This window comes from Ursus americanus, chromosome 15, assembly GCF_024610735.1.
Source record: "Ursus americanus isolate L20-20 chromosome 15, mUrsAme1.1.p, whole genome shotgun sequence".
NCBI classification, from domain to species: Eukaryota; Metazoa; Chordata; class Mammalia; order Carnivora; family Ursidae; genus Ursus; species Ursus americanus.
Genome location: NC_142141.1, coordinates 64,257,106 through 64,275,658, shown reverse-complemented (window position 1 = coordinate 64,275,658; position 18,553 = coordinate 64,257,106). Strand labels below are relative to the sequence as shown.

Here is an 18,553-nt window from a genome sequence, read left to right as displayed (position 1 = left end):
GCTGCTGGGATCCAGCAAGAACACAGATGCCTGGATCCTGGTGAACGGTGGCCCTCGGGCTGCGCGCCCACAGGTATGTGCCTATGGCCGGTAGGAGACAGCGAAGCCTCCACCCTGGGCCCCGAAGCCAGTACTCACGGCTTCAGGCTGAAGAGGTCCTTGAACCCGGACACACCCGGTTCCTTGTTCTTGTACTTCTCCGCGATCAGCTTCTCCTTGGTCCAGGTCATCTGCACCTTATCTGGGGTGGACGGGGCCTGGGTTCTGGTGGCCACAACAGAATGGGACGCAGTGTTCCTGTCGTGAATTAGCTGAGCCTGGTGGGAGAGCAGGGCGTGGCAACAGGACCCATTCTGTGACTTCAGGTCTCCAAATTGTATGACCTCAGGTCTCCAAAACGCTCCGAGAAAAATCAGGCACAGATGAGACGCTGGACCCCGGGACCAGCCCTCCCTCGCAGGGGACCCGATGCCACCCCGCCCCCAGCCAGTCCCCCTCCTCCTGGGCATCCAGACCAAATTCGTCCCTCCGCCCCCACTTCTTCCTGCCCCGGCTCTGAAGGCCATTGAGAAGAGCCCAAGACTCCACGTTAACACGAGGGGATGTTTGCACCCAAAGTCTCTGTACTTGACACGGCTCCACCCACTCATCCGTCCGTCCCTCACTCTTTTATCCCCGTTTATCCATCCACCATCTGTCACCATCCCCTATCCCCTCACTCATCAGCAGTGCAGAAAGTCAGGGAGCCCATGTTCTTGGGGCGGGGCAGGAAGAGCCTGGAGTTTGGGGAGGGGGCAGGTGCGGGATGGGGAGGCTAATGTCACCCAAGACGCTGGACAAGCCGTGTGCAAAGACCATCATGACAACCGGTGCCCAGAGGGAGCTAGGCCTGAGGGGACGGGGCTCGGGGCAGAGCCTGGAGCTGCTGAGAAACTGCAGGGTGACATGAGGGGAGGGGTCAGCACGCTGGCTCCCGGGGACTCACCGTGACTCCTGGCCCAACGAGGGGTGGGGGGGAGGAGCGAGGCCATGTGGGGGCCGCTATGGTGGTTCGGACAGGAGCAAGGGTGGGATGGCCGGGGGACGCTGGCTCCGAGCAGATCCACGTGCGTGGGTGGGGGCCACATGGCTGTGACCACAGCCTGGGTGTGGACTGCTGGGGCCCATGAAGGCGCGTGTGGGGAGAGGAGGCGGGGGCAGAATCGTGCCACCCGGCCATTCAGAAAACCCAGCGTGGGGACAGATGGCTCCCATGACCGCCAAGACCTCGTCCTGCTGGTCAGGCCAGCGTGGTTGGCGTGGCAGGACAAGGACACCTGCTCAGAGGGGCTGCCCTGCTGTGCGCGCCCGTGGGGGTGCCCGACGCCCACCCGCTCCCGCACACGCACCTCTCTCTCCCGCTCCGTCTTGGACAGCTGCATCTGCTTTAGCATCTGGGACCTCTGCTCCATCATCAACGTCTTCTCGTACGTGAACGCCGAGATGTCGTTTTCAACCTAGAGAGCGCGTGACGTGCACCGGTGAAGGCGTGCTCGGCCGCACCGCTGTCCTCCCGCCCCCCCAGCCCCAGCCGCCCGAACGGTGAGTGTGGGTGACCGTGTGGGTGGGAACAGCCGCTGCAGCAGCATCCACGTCTCCTCCCGGACACGTGAGACGGCCCGAGGGAACCCCACACCGAGCACGCGCCTCGTCCTGCACGAGGGTGACGCCCACAACAGGCACCGTCTTCCGCGCCAGGACGGCCGACGGCTGCACAGGTGTGTGACCACAGGGCCAGGATCTTCTCCAGCCCCTGGCCTGACCCTTGGCAGGTGGCCCTGGGTCCTCCCACCCGTCTGTCCACGGCGGGGTTGGGGTCGGCATCGGGAGAGCACCACCTCCTCAGCCCTCCTGGGCCAGAGAGCAGGGAGCACCCCGCGACCCTCTGTGGGACTCTGGGCTCCTGTCCGGCGCCCCACTCACTGCTCCCACGAGCTGCGGATCCTCTCCCACCAATGTGGGGAGACGGGTTCTGATGCCTTGTTTCTGCACCAATCCGCCTTACTAAACTCTGAATATTTCCTTGGGCTTTCCAGGTATTTAAGTGATGTCGTCCACACAGACGTACCTCGGCCTCCAACACTTAGGAAAGGGAGACGGGCGTGGGCAGCCCGCTGACTGCTGACCTCCGGGGACATTCATGGGGGGCTGGTTGTCAGCCAGGTATACCTGACTCTGTTGGCCAAATATGCACCAACTCTTACTTCCCTGGCGCTCGTTATAAACTCTATAAAGTCTAATTTTAAAGACACGTCTTAACGGGAACCCCCAGGCCCTTCCTGCTCACACGTCCGGCTCACGCTCGGATTGGTTTTCCTCAGCCATGCTGACCAGGAGCACCCCCCTTGTTAGCAACCCTGACTTCAGGCTGTTAAATGTTGGCCTTTGACTCCGGCCTCCCCTTCTGCCGTGGGGCTCCCTGCCCACCTCCTGATGGAAGAACCTGGCTAAGCGGGTCCCAGCCATGGTCTGCTCGTGGCTCCCACAGGAGCACGCGGCCACGTGACACAGGAACAGTGGCCTGCTCTCACGAAAGAGACGCAATTATGTCCCTAACGTCACTGCCAACGAAACAGAACTTGCTATCGTGACTGAAATCAAGCACGGCCACAGATTTTAACAAGTCGTCAAACGTAACACACCAACTACCTACTTGGAATCTGAAATTAGCAGCTTTGAAATACAAATAGTTAACGCAAACCCACGAGAGTCTGTGCCTCACGGCGTGATCTCGCCATGCTGCACCCCACGACTGCTTCCACCTCGGTTCTGTTCAGCTTCAGGGACCTAGCGTCACGTAAGGTTCCTGAACGTGGACGGGAAGAGCTGGCGGGGAGTGAGAGCAAGGACGCGGACAGCACGGGACAGAGAGACACAGGAGCTGCCTCGAAAACGCCAGAGAGGCCACAGCAGATCAGCACGAGCGACAGAACCACCGCGTGGTCCAGCGTAAACCCCGACGTGGGGAGATCACGTGAGCCCACATGGATGTGGCTGGGGGGACACAAACAGTAGCCCTGGGGGAGAGCAACCAGCACAAGAACGCTCGCCCTGTGGACGCGTCTGCGGGCGGGAATGTAGGAGCCTGGACCGCAGGTTCACGGGCTGTGACGGGCCGGGTGCCAAGCGCGCCTGCAGGGTCCCCCTCCCGCAAATCGCGAACCCCGTAAGCCCCGTCGATCCCAGAGCCCGGCACAGCGAACCCGGGGGTAGGCCGCGGCATGTGGCACTTCCGTAAACCGCCAGAGCCCGGCGTGGTGCCCTCACCATCTCCACCACCTCCACCTCGGCGCTGATCCTCAGGTGGTACAAGAACACCTGCAGGTCCTTCTTCATCTGGATGCTGTTGTCGTCCACCTGCGCCACTGTGAAGATGCGCATCCGGCACTTCCTCCACACCTGGCAGGCGGGGCTGGCGTGAGCACGTGGCCGGCCGGGGGGGCCCCCGCCCTGCCCTGCCCCCCGCCCCGCGTGGCCCACCTTGTGCTGCCGCAGCAGGAAGGGCAGCAGCATGAGCAGGCCCCCGTCGTGCACGACCCACCACACGTCAATGTCCCCGTCGCCAAAACGCTCCTGGTTTTGTGGAAACAGGTCCACGTTTTTGGCCACCAGCAGGGCCTGCTGTGCTGCCGTGGTGTCTCGGACGGTTTCTGTGGAGAGGCAGTGGCAGGTCGCCCCGTGGACTCGCGGGCTCCGGCCAGCGTGCGAGGCAGGCGAGGCCACGGGGTCCCCGTGAAGCGCCACTCGGGGCGCTCGCTGAAGGCGGCCCTCCCGCGACCGGGAGCTGAGCCTCCGGCCGGAAGGCCATGGGCGACCGAGCGTGGGCCTCCCGGCAATCACCACACCGCAGGGCTGGCCGAAGAGGCAGCGAGGCTACCAAAGCGCGGGACGCTTTCCTACGGGACGCCAGGAGGCCGCGGGCTTGCGCGAGCCCTGCCCACGGCCGGAACACACTACCCACCGACAAAGTTCTTCCAGGAGAAAGTGTTGTCCTCCTGCTTCCAGGACTCGGGCCAGGCCATGAGAACCGTGTTGTGCTTCATGCCCCCCAGGCCGGCCGACTGGATCAAGTGCGACATGCCGTCCCGCAGGTTGGAGGACACCACCAGCTGGCAGAAGCCCTTGGTCTTCTCCACGCCCATCAGAGACCGGATGTTCTGGGGAGACAAGCTGGGTCGGTGCCTCCTCGGGGAAACCGTGGGGGCCAACTGCACCATGACCCCCGCCCCCCGGAAGACCACCTCGTGCGTGCTCCCAAGGAGACGCAGGGCCTCCCCTTCCTCACATCCTGGCCGGCCCGTGAGCCAACCCCGAGGAGGCCAGATCCCAGCGGGAACTGGCATGGCCCTTCCCCGGTTCAGACACTGAACAAAGGAGGGAAAGTGAGACAAGGTCAGGGTGCGCCGGCCGCTTCCACTTACGAAGCCGGGAGAATGCCCCACGCACCGCCGCCCTGCCGAGACGCGCCTGGCCAGCTCAGGAGTCTGGTCACGGAAGCAAGCCCGGGTTCAAGGGGTCCGTGGTGCCCCTGGGTCCTCACCCTCTGGGACACAGCTACTACTCCCCCAGCCCCACAGACGGCGGTGCCCTCTGCTCGCGGACACCATGGCTCTGAGCCCCCCACTGGGGCTGTACGTCTGGGGTGACTCCCAGCTGGGCCACCTACACACGTGCTCTCACGCCTCCCAGTGCAGTGATGGGGCTGAGCCAGGAGCACACGGCATCGTCCCCAAGAGATGGCAGAGCGGGGCCGGATGGGCCCCCTGCCCGCCCTGGTCACTCAGACACACTCGCGCAGATGGACAGGTGGACCACAAAACCGGAACCTGGCCCAGACCCTCGGAGTCCACGCGACCACTGACTCCACGGCATCCTACAAACAATCCCATGGGGAATGAGACGTGTCCACGGAACCGCTTACCACACAGAACTGCTCAAGACACAGAAACACCACAGACCCCCGAACACAAACACAGCAGCACCAAGGAAGAGAAACCTGAACACGCACATGACACGAGCGCGACGCCAATGCAGACACGCTCACTAAAACGGGAAACACGCTTTACGGTAATGTCACACGTGAAACACTTCCTGCAGAACTGGTTTTGTTAACAAATCAGAAAAGCCCAGGAACACGCGTGTCAGACGACAGCAGTCTCTGGCATCAGCAAGGGGGCAGGGACGGGGAACGCAGTCACGCCACAACCATCCTGGGCCGTGGCTGTGGACGCCCACTCCCGACACGGCTCCCCAGAGATGCCCCGTGCAGTGCAAGCTGCGGCTGGTGACCGCGTGGCACTCGTGCAACATCGGAAATAAACGCCAGGGCCTCTCCCGCCACGCGGCGGATCTGGGCCGGAGCTCGTCACCACACGCGAGACGCAGTCCACACAGCAAAGGCACCAGGTGAAAAGCCTACCCCGGCTGACAGGACAGTGTGCCCAGCATGAGGACAACACCGTCTAAATCCAGTTTGTGGCCAGCCCACAGGTTTACGATCCCACTGAAGAGAAGCCTGGGTGCCTCAGAGAAGAAGGAACGGTACCCGGCGTGCCGGCTGCCTTCCCTGAGCGAGCCGAACCCGCGAACCGCCAACGGCAAGGAGCTGAATGCCCAGCTCAGGGAGGCGGCGGGAGGGTCAGAGGCCACCTGCAACCCCTGCTTGGATACGCAGGCATATAGGGGCTGCTCCTGGACACATGACCACAGCGGCCCACCCAGACACGGGGCTGCTCCCCCACCTGCCAGACAGCGAGAAGGACCCACCCCGTGAGCAAGAGCCCGAGCCACGCCACCTGCACGGGGAGAAAGGGAAGACAGATGCGGGGCAAGCAGGGAGGGTGCCCGGGAACCAGCGCTGACGTGCCTCCCGCCACGGACACGGACTGTCAGAGACAAAAGCACAGGACCCAGAGGGTCTGTCTGGAAACACTTAGCCCCCGGGCACTCGCGGCACCAGGCCGTCTCCACGTGTCCCTGAAACCCCCCATCAGGAGCAGTCTGAAGGTGCGGAGACTGAAGAGCCCACAAGGGGTGAGGCTGCGCGGGCCAAGGTCAGCATCTCCTCCAGCCAGAGCCCCTGGACAGGCGGACCCGCCACACGGGCCTCATGCCACCGTGTGACTGCGAGCATGCAGGGACGATGGCAGGCCGAGCTGTGGAGGGTGCGGGGGAGCCGGCCGTCAGGAGGACATCTCCACGGCCAGAGGAACCAGCCTCCAACCCGCACACTCTCCCTGTGGTCTCGGCCTGCCCCACGCCAGGTCTCTTCAGTGACGTCTCAGTCCTGACCTGACCAAACCCAGAAACCACGGTCTTCTACAAACAAGGCAACAGTGCAACATGCAAAACCACGCTCTCGGGCGTCGGAGATGGAAAACGTGCTGGTCTGACCTTCCTGCGCAGGGCAGGCAACAAGTGGCGGGCCTGCCCCTCCCCTGCTTCACCCGCCACCCGGCCCCGCCCCGTCCCTGCCCACCTCCTCGGCCCGCTGGGCCTCCACGTGCTTGTCCAGGTAGGTGCCCTCCAGCACGGCGCCCACGATGGTCAGGCCCTTGCCGGCCTTGAGCTGGGTGGTGAGGGACAGCAGGCGGGGGTGTTTCACGCGCTGCTCCTCGTCCAGGTTCAGCATCACCAGCACCTGGGGCCTGCGGCAGAGAGAGCGGTCACCCCATGCCCCTCATCCCGCGCTCAACAGCAGGGGGGAAGCGAGCCTGCCCGGGGTTACACCTCCAGGCGTCTGAGGGACAGAGGCCATCCCTGTCCTCCCAGAAGCGGGAGACGCACAGCTGGCGGTCCACGCACTTACCTTCCTCCTCAGTGGGACCCCGGGGCGGTGCACTCGCCCCACACCCCACCCACCACGCTACCTGGGTCTGGCCTAGTGCCCAGACACACACTCATCACGCCACAGCCGACCACCGCGAACTGAGGGAAGGTGTTAGAAGCTTCAAGACAATCACTCCCCAAAAGAGCGAGCAACGGCTTCCGTCTCTGAAGTGTGATGTGGGAGACGGCACTCTGTGTCCCAAGGGCGTGAGGCCGGCTCTGGGGGCTGGGGCGCTCACCTCCAGTTCTTGGTGTGGGGGGGTCCGTGCTCCACACGCAGCAGGGCATAGCGGGCTGCGTTTAGCGACAGCCCCCTGATGCCATCACCCCACTCCTTCTCGGCCCTGCAAGGAAGGGGCAGAGGGTTGGGCCCTCGGAGCCGGGGACACCGATGAGCACAGCTGGCTCGGTGGGCCTGGCCTCACCAGAGTGGTCACACCCCAACGCTCCTTCTAAACTAGCCTGGAAAGAGCTGGGAGGGGACCTCCAAGCAGCGGCCGGACCCCTCAGGCCCACCCCCCCGAGGGAGCCAGGCCCCCAGGCGAGACGCCCCAGGAATGGACCAGCCACTCTGGACGCTGCATACTTTTTGGAACTTTGAAATCCATCACACATCAGGGCTTCAGTTGGTGGACTTCAACGTTCTCAAAAACCACGTCGTGAAAACGCGTCACAAGCGTGGAATCGATTCCAAGCAGCAAATGCGGCTCTCACCCGCGATGCCTAGGCGTGTGGCCACGGACAGTGGGGCCGCCCCACGCTGTGGCCCCCCACCTGCACCGGGCTACGCAGACCCCACGGGGACACCCCCGCAGGGAGCGCCGGCCGGCGTCCGCACGAACCCGCCCGCGGCAGCTCACCCGCGGTACTCGATGTACTTGTAGATGCAGCCGGCGATGAGCATGGCGACGAGGGCGTAGTACCAGGAGCAGACGAACATGAGCGCGAGGCACAGGCTCATGCCCAGGAAGGACAGCGCCCTGGCGGGACACACAGCTCACACGCCGGCCACGCCCAGGACCCGCACACGTTACTGCCCCTTAACAAGACCTCCCTCCGCCGCAGCAAAAGAGCAGCCGTGATGCCGGGGCCGGACCCCCGAGTCGAGGGTTGGCCCAGCCCCAGCTCTCAAGCGCCCCACGGGCCACAAAGCACAACGGGCATCACGCGTCCACCACACACCCGCAGCACACAGACCAAGCAGCCCACAGCCAGACATCCAGACATGCTGAGGCCGGGCCCCCGGTGGGGACCACGTGCCACGTGATGCCCGGTGGCCCGGGGGACACACGCAGGCACTGGGCCCTTCCTGGCTCAGCCGTGGCTGGCGCGGCCTGTGGCCCAGACGGCAGCGGCCGTACCCGCCCAGCCCACGCCGGGCCCGGGCCGTCCTGCGGGGGGCTCACCAGTGGTAGTATCTGAAGCGCGGACGCCAGTTGGGCGTGCGCAGAAGCGTCTGCACCGCACACGCCAGGTTCACGAACATGTAGCACATGAGGAAAAACCTGGGGCACGAGGAGAGGGCAGGGCAGCCGGTCAGGGCCCACGTGGTCTCCAGTCCACGGCACCGTTCCACGAGGACCACCCGGGCCCCGTGACCGTGCGTGTCTGTTGCCCCTGAGCAGGACCTCGCACTCGCCTCGTCGACAGTGGCAGCCCCATCTCCGTGGCCTGTCCCCACACACCGCCCACTGCAGACACTCACATGGACAGGATGGGGGCCACGCTGTCCAGGGAGGCGATCAGAATGCCGGTCTCGCAGATGAGGGCCGTGAGCAGCAGGGCCCACGTGGGCTCCCCGTTGGCCTTCCCGTGGCCAAACACCTGCAGGGAAAGGGCAGGGGGGCTGTGGGCGTGGAGCAGCAGCCCGCGTCCTTGTGAGAAGCCCAGCTTTTCAGGTGCAGCCCCAGAGGGGCTCAGGGACGGGACAGAGGCAAAGGCAGACTTTCACCCCGCGTCCTGGACCCTCTCCAGCTCTGGGAGGAAAACCCAATATCCAGAACCGAGAAGACAAACGGTGGCTGAGGAACCATCAGGCCTGGGGTCTCACAGTGACCAGTGAGGGGTGAAGGCAACCTGTCCATGTGCTGGACAGGAGCCTCCCAGGCATCCTAAGGCCAGCCTTGCGGGGGAAGAGGCAGGGTCCCTGCACACACGCGCACAGGAGAACTCTGAGGACCTCCCTGAAAGGTGCCTGGGCCCTTCGTCCACAGCCACACAGGGCAGAGCCACATGGAGGCCACAACTGCCTCCAGAGTCACCAGCGTCCAACGCTCTTCTAGCATAGTCCCTGCTGCCCAGGGGCTCTGGGAAGGGACATGCAGCGCAGGCTGCAGAGACACACGATGACACCAGAAAGACTCAGGGAGGGGCACCAGGGACACAACCGCCACCTTCCCTCCTGACAGCAACGCCCGATCCAGGAGGGTCTCGGGGCAGCCGGTGCGTGACCGTGTCTGCGCTGAGCCAACAGAGCTCTAAAGTCTGCTGGAACCTTCCAGGGAGTGAAGGTGAGGACCGTGCTCTGGAGCAGGGAGGGCCAGTCCCCACCCCAGGCGATGAACAGACGAAGCGGCCTCATGCGCCCCAGAACCGCCCAGTGAAACCCCGGCCCCAGCTCCTCAGGTGACTTGACTGTGTTTGCAGATGTGAGCTTTACAGGCGACCCAGCCCGACAGGGTGGCCCTAAACCCAGGTGACCGGTGCCCTCCCAAGAAAACATGAACACAGATGCACAGGGAAGCCACATGGCGACTCGGGGAAGGTGGTGCCCACACGCCAAGGACAAAATAGCCTTGCCCACGCCTGCGTCGGGGGCTTCCTGCCTCCAGCATGTGAGCAAATCAACGTGTTTTCGTCTGACCCCCAGCCTGTGGCGTCTGGGGTGCTGGCCCCAGAACACTGAGACATCGGCCCCTCAAGCTCATTCCGGAAAGCTCCATCCTCACAGGAGGACGCTGTGTCCCAGTGGGGAGGATGCCGGCCCTGCAGGAGATTCAGGCTTCCCAGGTTGTTCCTCTCAACTGTTCCCGTGGCCCAGGGCGGGGAGGGGCCATCCCCCCACCCCTGACATGCACCTGGTCCTCAGCCCTGCGACCACCTGGGGAAGGGCAGCCAGGCTGGTGGTGGGGACGTGGGTCCCACGGTCTGTAACCGTGAAGACTGCGCTCTGGGGGCAGACCCTCAGGGACCCTCGCAGACACACCCCTTCCCGCGGGGCCCCCGGCTCTGAGGGGTGGCCTCCCTGCTCACCTGCAGGAAGGGGATGATGCCGTCTCGGGCGATGGCCTGCAGCAGGCGTGGTGCCCCCGTGAGGCTCTGCAGGCCCGCACCGCAGGTCGAGAAGAAGGAGCCGATGACGATGACCCAGGGGGACGGCCAGGCCAGCATGCCGATGACCAGCTTCCCCTGCAGGGCCTCCCCGAACCTGTGCGGCAGGGGGGCAGGCTTTCGAACACAAGCTGAAGACGTAGCGTCTCCCCATGCTCTGAGCTGAAATGAGGCCGCTCCCCCCCACGTGACCTTCCTCAGGAGCAGGGAAGCCACTGTCACTCCTGAGAAGTGCCGTCCGCACGGCCTTGCTGTCGGGGACAGCACAGAACCCCTCGTGCTCTCTCGGGCGGTGGGGTGCTCGGTGGCTCCCCAGCTCCAGGCTGGAGCAGGACAGGACGCACACACCAGACCGAACAGAACCCCCCAGAGGGGCCGCGGGCTTCCTGCTTCCCGCTCGAAGTCTGAAATGCTGCGGGAGGTCCCACAGTCAACGTTACCATCATCTATGAGAAAACGGATACGGACCCGGAAGCTTCTAGAAGCCACAAAACCCCAACATACTTATCTCGTAAGATCACGCCTTCAATGCAAGCCCCGAAAAGCACGATGCAGGATAGGTCTTTGTCTCGTGTCAAGGAAGTGGCTGGCCAAACACCGACAGGGTCCCAGGCGCAGGCAGGCCTGCCCCACCCCGCGCGCTGCCGTGACCCCATGGCCCCCCAGGCGCCTTCCCTGCTGCCCCGTCCTGGCTCAGGTGAGTCAGGCTGCCCATGGCCGGAAGTGTGACCGCCATGGGCGCCCGGCAGGGGACGCTGGATCACTCGGCAGGGACAGACCCCAGCGACCCGCATGGCGACGCTGTGACTGTGGGCGTGGACACAAGCACCACACACCGTGCCCGCAGCTACGGGTTACCGCCACATGTCACGTGTGAGGATGTGGGTGCCACACGCCGTGTACAGACAACGGCTCCGGCCGCAGCCAGCCATGAGGTCAGCGTCCTGGCGTCTCTCATTCTCCCTCCACAGGCAGATGCCAGCCTGGTTCTCCCTTGGGGCAGCAGTGGTCAGGCCATCAGCGCCTCCCTCACCCAGCGCCTGCACCCCCCACACCTCGGCCCCTCCGAGGATACAGATAAAAGAGGTCGTCACGATGGCCAAAATGGTCCCTGTGGGGATCGACTTCTGGGCGTCCCTGAGATCCCCGGACCGGTTTGAGCCCGCCATGATACCTATGGAAACCACCGGGGGAGCCCAGTCACAGCAGACCTGGAAAGCACCGCCGGCCCAGCCCCAGGCCACCACACACGGGAAGGGCGTGAGACTAAAGACAAGCACCCAGCCTGCGAACCGTGGGGCTGCAGCTAGCGGAGGGGAAGCCCAAGAGGTGGCCAAGCGGCCCGGGCACGGGCCAGATGTGCCAGTGGCTGCAGGTGGCTCGGGCAGCCACGCCAGGCCAGGTGGGGGCTGGGGCTCCTGCTGCACACCGGGCCGCGGAGGGGTGTCCCGGCAAGGGAGGCGGCACTGGCGCGCACTGAAGGTCATCCCGGAAGGTCAGCTGAGGGTCTTGTAAGGACACCACTCGGGTCCACGCCAAGGCGCCACGGTCGGTGACTCCAAGTGGTGCCGGTCTGTCGGGTTGCTTGGGACAAAGCTTCTTCCTGCACCCCAATCAGCATGTGGGGAGCAGCGACCCGGCGGCTCGTTTCCTGGAGGACCAGGGCAGCCGTACACAGTGGAAGGACAGGGCAGGGCCTCACCGGTCACGGAGGGGAAGTAGATCCCGACCAGCATGGTGAAGTAGGTCATGATGTCAGTGAGGACGTAGGGCAGGCCACTGGCCCTGCTCTCCTCTGGCACGGGCACTGACGGTGTGCCCTTCCTCTCCACGAACGCCCCCTTATCTGTGTATGCGCTCCACAGGTTATCTGTGGGCAACAACAGGCCAGTAACAGGATTCCAGAACCTTCTGCCAGGGCTTCTGCCATCAGGGAGGCCCCAGCAGAGGCCACGGGGGGCAAAGGGCTCACCAGCTCCCATGGGCTGCAACTTCACAGGATGACGCACCACCTTTCCTCCCAGAAGAACCAAGGGACAAGCCCTGTTGCCCCCAACCACGACCCCCTGTGCACCCAGCAGCAAACCCCAAAAAAGGCAGGGTCTACTGACCGCGGCTCTGGCTCCTAGTCGGGCAGCCGTGGGAGAGGGGAGGTGTGGTCCCATGTGGAACCCCAGGGCGCTCACCGAGGAGGACGCCGCTGGCCACGCCGGGGATGCCCTGGATCTCCGTGACGTTGTTCTGGGCAAAGTACTCATCACAGGTGGCGCTGGGCATGGAGCTGTTGCAGAAAAGGCCCCAGAGCGCGGTGGGTGTCGTGCTGTTGTTGGCGGTGTGGAACTTGGCACAGATGTCAAAGCCGCGTCTCGACAAGGTACGGTTCCCCAGCAGACAGACCCTAGCGTGGAGAGTCAGGCGTGAGGCGACGTGCGGGCCCCTTCTGAAATGACTACTGCTTTTGTCTGGCAACTGGGTTGGGGGCTCTAAGTCGCTTCAGACACCCCACCTTGGGCAATGGGAATGCTGCGCGAGCTGCGAGGGGTCGGGGTTGACGCAGGACCCCAGCAACCCCTCGTGATCCTCCGTCAGAGGCTCAGCGCAGCGTGGTGCAGACACGGCCGTTCCAGGCGTCTGACACAGGTGCCTCCCTCCACACGGAGAAGCGGGGAGGGGCTCAGCGCCAGCGGCCACCCGGCCCACCAGCCCCTCCTGGATCAGCCCTGTGGGGGCTGGGCCCACCCGGCCAGCCTGACAGACCGCATGCCAGACATACCACGGCTCGCTCACCCACTCTGTGACCTTGGGCCACCTCCTTGGGACTTGGCATCCACATCCAGAAGAGGGAAAAGAAAGGAACCCACGGGGGGGCTCCTGTGAGGACCAGGGGAGCCGGGACACAGGGAGCACGGAGGACGGGCCACCCCAGGCGGAGTTCAGGGCCGCCTGCCTGTCCCTGGGGCCAGCAGCACCCTGTCCACCCGTGACCTTCGCCAGACCCATCCCACCCGCGCAGATGACGCGGTCGCACGAGAACCCTGATGGACCGGGCGGGAGCAGGGGCGTCTGCGCCCCACGGCACCGCCACCCCGGGCCCGGCCACGTGGTCATGGGCACGGACGAGGCTTGGAGGACCAGCTGGCCCTCCGCGGGCCTAGGACTCACGGGATGTCTGGCGGGTCGAAGGTGGTCTTGACGACGCCGGCGTAGATGGCGAGGATGGACAGCACCACGCAGGCCAGGAACACCAGGGCCAGCTTGTTGACGTACTTGACGCCCACGAAGACCACCATGGCCATGAGCACCAGCGTGCACGTCCCGTACACACGCATGTTGTGCAGCATGGCCGCGGCCTCGCCTTCCGCTGTCTCTGCCTGGATGATGGCTGCGCTGGGGGAGATGTAGGTCTGCAGGGGACAGAGGGTCAAGAAGGGCCGCCAACCAGCCTGCCTGGAAGCTGGCCCCACAGGAGAGGCCCCTTCCTTTGCAGGGCCTGATGCTGGGCTCCCTCCCCGCCGTGAGCCCCCACCCTCCCGAACACATTCACGGCCCTGGTGGGTGCCCCGAAATGGGAGCGGAGAGGGAAGCCTCGAGAGACGCTGCCCCTGGGGTCGGTGTCGTGGAAGCCAGGCCCGGGGCGGCAGCCCCAGCTCAGCCTGCAGGGCTGGGGCCACAGCGGCTGACGATCTAGGAGTGAGAACGTCTCTGGAGGAGGCCCTCCTGAGCTCGTGTAACATCAACAGTGGGGACAACAGGACAGAACAATTCCTGGCCGAGGAGCCGTCTCCCGGCCAGCCCTGCCTCCAACAGATGAGGCCCTGAAGGCCAGGGCCGCGCGGCTGATCCCGGGCTCAGGCCTGCAGCCTGTTGTGCACTCGGACGTCGACCTGGCAAGAACCCTGGCGGCCGATCTGAAGGGCAGCCGGGGACCCGGTCACTGCCGCACGGGCATGGTCACCAGCCACGGTGCAGCCCCTGAGCGAGGGATACAGCCAACCCCCCCAAGAGTCCAAGGAGGCAGGCGTCAGAGTGAGGGGCCGGTTGAGGGGGCCTGTGTGCCTCGGGAGGGATTCCTCGAGGTCTGGAAAACCAGCCCAAAACAAGGCACTTACCAAAAAAATCTCAATGGTCCCCAAAATATACATGGCCCCGGCGAAGGTCGTGCCCAAGTAGAAGCAGAGGCCAACGGCACCCCCGAACTCAGGCCCCAGAGAGCGCGATATCATGTAGTACGAGCCGCCAGCTGCCAACGGGACAGAGAAGCAGCGGGTCAGCGCCGCACCGTTTACTGTGATGCCAACGCCAACCTTGACGCTGTGCACTTTGCCCCAAAAAGGCCAAGGAAGCCTGTGGCTGCTGGAGCACACCATCCTGCCCCAGATGGTGGCTAATGCCCGGTGGACCCCAGACCCTGCGCGCAGGCGGCTCGGCCGGTGGGCGGGGACACGACCACTGCGGATCTACGCTGTCCACACCGCTGCCACCCGCTGGGCCACGGAGGCTCCGGGCACAGGGCAGCCCCCCAGGGCCTAGACACGCAGCACAGCGCCCCCTCCCTGTCCTTGCCTGCAGCTCCCCCCATCCACCCTGCAGACAGTCAGTAGCTGCAGCCGTGCCACCAGGGCTCCAAGGACAATGCAGCCCCCCCAGACAGAAGGCCGTCCCTGGAGCCCCGCAGCCCCTCTGCTCCCCAGGCCCCTGACACCGGCCACACGGCGCCCGAGGCAGGCACTGCCCACTGCCCACCGTGGTGCTTCAGTTTATTTCTAAATAGTGAGCATCTGGGAGAAATTAACTCCAGAATCAAAAGCAAAAAGCGGCTCCTGAAAGGCCACAGTCTCTGAACACAGCAAAGCCGAAATCTCATAAGAAAGTATCGGGAAGCGTTCATGTAGGTTCCTGATGGGAGCAGAAACCCAGCGTCACAGCAGCTCTGAGCGCGGGGTCAGGCGCTGGGCAACAGCGTGGGAGTCGGACCTTAGCCTTAGGACGGCCCACGGTGCCCTCTGGGGACACAGGACAACACCCAGGACACCAGGCACCAGCTCCCATGCACTGCTGAGAGCCGGGAGCCCATGAGCACCTCTGCCTGGAGGCAGGGTCCCTGCTGAGGGGGCTCCTGAGAGAGCCTGGCTGTGCAAAGGACGTCCCCAACTCCCCACCCCGCTGCCAGCCAGATGTGGGTGTCTCTGTCCTCTGGGCTGGCCGCCAGGCGGGTAAGGGCACGTGCACACACTGGGGCCCTTTGGGGAGAGCGCCGGCCGCCTGGGCTGAGGCCATCCTGAGTGGGGTCCCCAGCAGGGCTCAGCTCGGGACCCCACACAGCCTGCCCCGGCACCCTTACCTGGGACTACACCGTTGGTGGCGATGGCACTCATGGAGATGGCAGTCAGCATCGTCTGCAAAGACACAGGCTATCTTCTCAGAAGACAGGGCACCTTGGGGGCCACACCCAGCCCCATCACAGAGGGGCTGCCAAGCAGTCAGGCACATGGGCGCCAGGACACTCAGGGCTGCCCCGATCTCCCACTCAACCCCCCAAGCTGAGCTCCTGCAGGGCACCCAGAAATACCCAACTCAGGACCCTACCTGGAATGAAAGGGAGACCCTGTCTGGGTGCCCACCTGCCATGGCGTATGGGGAGGACCCCGTCTGGGTGCCTGCCCACCGTGGGGTACAAGGGAGACCCCGTCTGGGTGCCCGCCCTGGGGGCTGGATGCAGGACCTCCAGAGCTGTCCTGGGTGGCTCTGCCTCCAGCTCCCAGCACAGCTCAGAAGTGGCCACACCACAGGCTGGGGGCAGTTTGCCACCCAAGGACCAGAAGGAACAGCCTCAGGAAAGTTAGGGCCTCAGTGGCCACTGTGATTCCACCGGGCGCACCTTTGGCTAAAAATCCTATGGGATGTATGTGCTGCTTAAAGGAGCCCCTGGTCCTTATGCTAATTTTTATCTGGTTTTACGGCAATTACTCCAGGTGTGTCCACATTTCCCCAGTGAGAGAAATGTCACCAGACATGAAAGAGGTAATGCAGTTTAGATGGCCACGCCACGGCCCATGAAGCCACGGGGGGCACATTCTTTGGGCCAGAGCTCCAGGTGACAGACCCCTGGGGGGATGAGGGGAGCTGAGCTCCAGTCTCCACTGTGAGAGCCAGGCAGGAGAGCCTGAGGCTGCGGGAGCAGGCGCTTAGGACACGCGGAGGCCACAGCCGACCCGGGGCGCTGAGAAGGGGGCCTGGTACAGTGAGCGCGACAGGACGCAGGCTCCTGGGGCCACGCGGGGATGAGGAAACAGGGTCGGGGGCTGAACAAGTCACTGGCACGGGCAGCCCCTCCTTCAAACAGGGAGCCCAGGCGCTAACATAGGGCCCTGGCGCGCCCCAGACACCCCTGGCCACGTCCTCCCGCAGATGCAGGGACGGGAGTCCGGCCAGCCCGACGTCCCCCCGCCAGCGCCAGCACTCGTGAGGAGGCTGCCCTGGGGGCGGGGAGCCCCAGGCCCGCGGTCACTCACACAGGTACAGCACATGGACACGATGAGGAAGGACTCCAGCACGCCGGCCACGCCCACGATCCACGTCAGGCGCAGGAAGAGGATCACCCCGAGGATGTTCTGGAGGCAGGGCAGGTAGACACCGATGAAGGTGCCCATGCGCGGGCTCTGGAAGAGACACAGCGGTTCCTGCGGACCCCGGCCTGCCGCCCCCCCCCAGGCGCCCCGGGGACAGCAGACGCCCCATGGGCTGCACGCTCCAGGCCACGCCTAGAAGGGGGGCTTTGGGAGAAATCCTCGAGAGAGCGGGTTCTGGGAGGAACCGTGTTGCTTCCAGGGGGCAGGAAGGGGTGCCACGAGGGCAGCCACGGCAGCGTCGGGGAAGTTGAGCTCAGGACAAGCAGGCCCCGTCCAGCAGACAGCAGCTCAGGGTTCCAGAGGCCCAGGCGGGCCCTGACGCAGGAGGAAATGGGACAGCAGTGCCAGGAAGGTGTGAGTTCTGGTTCACGGTTCAATTAACGTCCGAAACAGCCGCTAGACGTGCCAGGCAGCCATCCCCCAGCTGCAGCAGGGTGTCCACTGATGTCCTGCACCCAGCGGCTGGGAGACCCTGAGTCCTCCTGGAAGGGCAGGGCGGGTCTCCTGTTCTCTCCTAGAGGCAGCTTTGCTGGATCAGCCCAGCCAGAGGGGAGCCCTGGAAATGGTGCCTTGCAGTGGGGGCTGGGTGTCTGGGCACAAGCTCCTGTGCCCGGGGGGACACAGGGGACAGTAAGGGCAGTGCCCCCACCCCGAGGACCGAGTCAGTCCTGAGTGGGGCGGCGGACTCATCCCAACCAGAACCCGTCCACCTGTCTACGGGACAGCTGTGCTGGATCGCTCCTGTGACCACAGCACCTGCCCCTGTGCCCCAAGGGGACAGAGGCCAGACAACACCCCTGCCTCAAGGACAGGACCTCCCGGTCCTGCTCTGGCCACAGGTCCAGGCCACGTGCCGTGCAGACGCACCAGGCTGGAGGCTGAGACCACATCTCGACAGACACACCCAGAGCCTGGGGCGCACTTCGGAGCTCGGGGAAGGGCATGCTGGGCTGTGCCGGGCTGTGCCTGGCAGCAGGGGCCAGCGGGGCGAGATGGCAGGGGGGCAGTGAGGGGGGACGGTGGGGACCACGGTAGGTTCCAAGAGGCAAGCAGACCCGGGCCAACCACAGGAAAGGACCTATTCCTGAAGGCAGTGGTCGGTGCCCTGGGACACAAGCTCTAGCAGACAGAGGGACAGACGTGGCCGGCGGCATGGAAAAGGCCTGAACGTTGGAGCCCGAGCAGAGTCCAAGTAAAGCCACAGGCAGTGCCCGGGACACGTGTGAAACCCCAGAAACACACCGGTGAGCGACTCAGCCGTAAGCACGGCACCCAATTCCACAGCGTCCACGGCTGTCACCTCCCCACATGGTGTCACCTGGGACCGGTGTCCCCCCTGCCCTCTGCCCCAGGAAGGTGGCCGGGGTGAGGCTGGGCTGGGAAGTCCTCACGCCCCGTGTCTGTCTGGACACAGGCGATCAGGGAGGCGGGCCCCTGTGCACACAGGGGGCCCAGCACCTCGGCCATGTGGCTAGTGCCACGGGCAGGGTGGACACGGAGGAGGGACAGGCAGGCAGGGAGGCAGCCATCAGGAAACCCCACCCTTTCACCAGCTTCCATGCTCCACACCTAGCTGGTGGGAACCCCGCAGGAACACCGAGCCCTCAAGGCCAGGCACTTAGACCTCGGGGTCCTCATGCTGCCTTTGTCTTGTTCGCTGTAGAGAAGGCCCGTTTCCACCCTCAACTGAGCCACGTGCAGAAGAGAGGAGGAAAGGAGTCATGTTT

At 64.7% G+C, this 18,553-nt stretch overlaps 1 protein-coding gene across 5 annotated transcripts in view; it reads right to left on the bottom strand.

Moving 5' to 3' along the window:
- Nucleotides 1-18,553, bottom strand: part of SLC12A7 (solute carrier family 12 member 7) — a 71,686-nt gene that overhangs the window by 5,939 nt on the left and 47,194 nt on the right. For 4 of the 5 annotated variants that reach the window (XM_087868000.1, XM_045808007.2, XM_045808008.2 and 1 more), the window contains exons 4-22: nucleotides 16,710-16,856; nucleotides 15,539-15,593; nucleotides 14,307-14,437; nucleotides 13,360-13,601; nucleotides 12,384-12,595; nucleotides 11,900-12,067; nucleotides 11,273-11,371; nucleotides 10,702-10,759; nucleotides 10,120-10,294; nucleotides 8,573-8,691; nucleotides 8,274-8,372; nucleotides 7,728-7,847; nucleotides 7,107-7,211; nucleotides 6,518-6,686; nucleotides 4,001-4,196; nucleotides 3,520-3,689; nucleotides 3,307-3,438; nucleotides 1,389-1,496; nucleotides 139-317 (exon numbers count right to left, since the gene is read on the bottom strand). In XM_087868000.1, the coding sequence (XP_087724126.1) occupies nucleotides 139-317; nucleotides 1,389-1,496; nucleotides 3,307-3,438; nucleotides 3,520-3,689; nucleotides 4,001-4,196; nucleotides 6,518-6,686; nucleotides 7,107-7,211; nucleotides 7,728-7,847; nucleotides 8,274-8,372; nucleotides 8,573-8,691; nucleotides 10,120-10,294; nucleotides 10,702-10,759; nucleotides 11,273-11,371; nucleotides 11,900-12,067; nucleotides 12,384-12,595; nucleotides 13,360-13,601; nucleotides 14,307-14,437; nucleotides 15,539-15,593; nucleotides 16,710-16,856 (2,684 nt within the window). The other variant, XM_045808012.2, reaches the window with a different exon arrangement.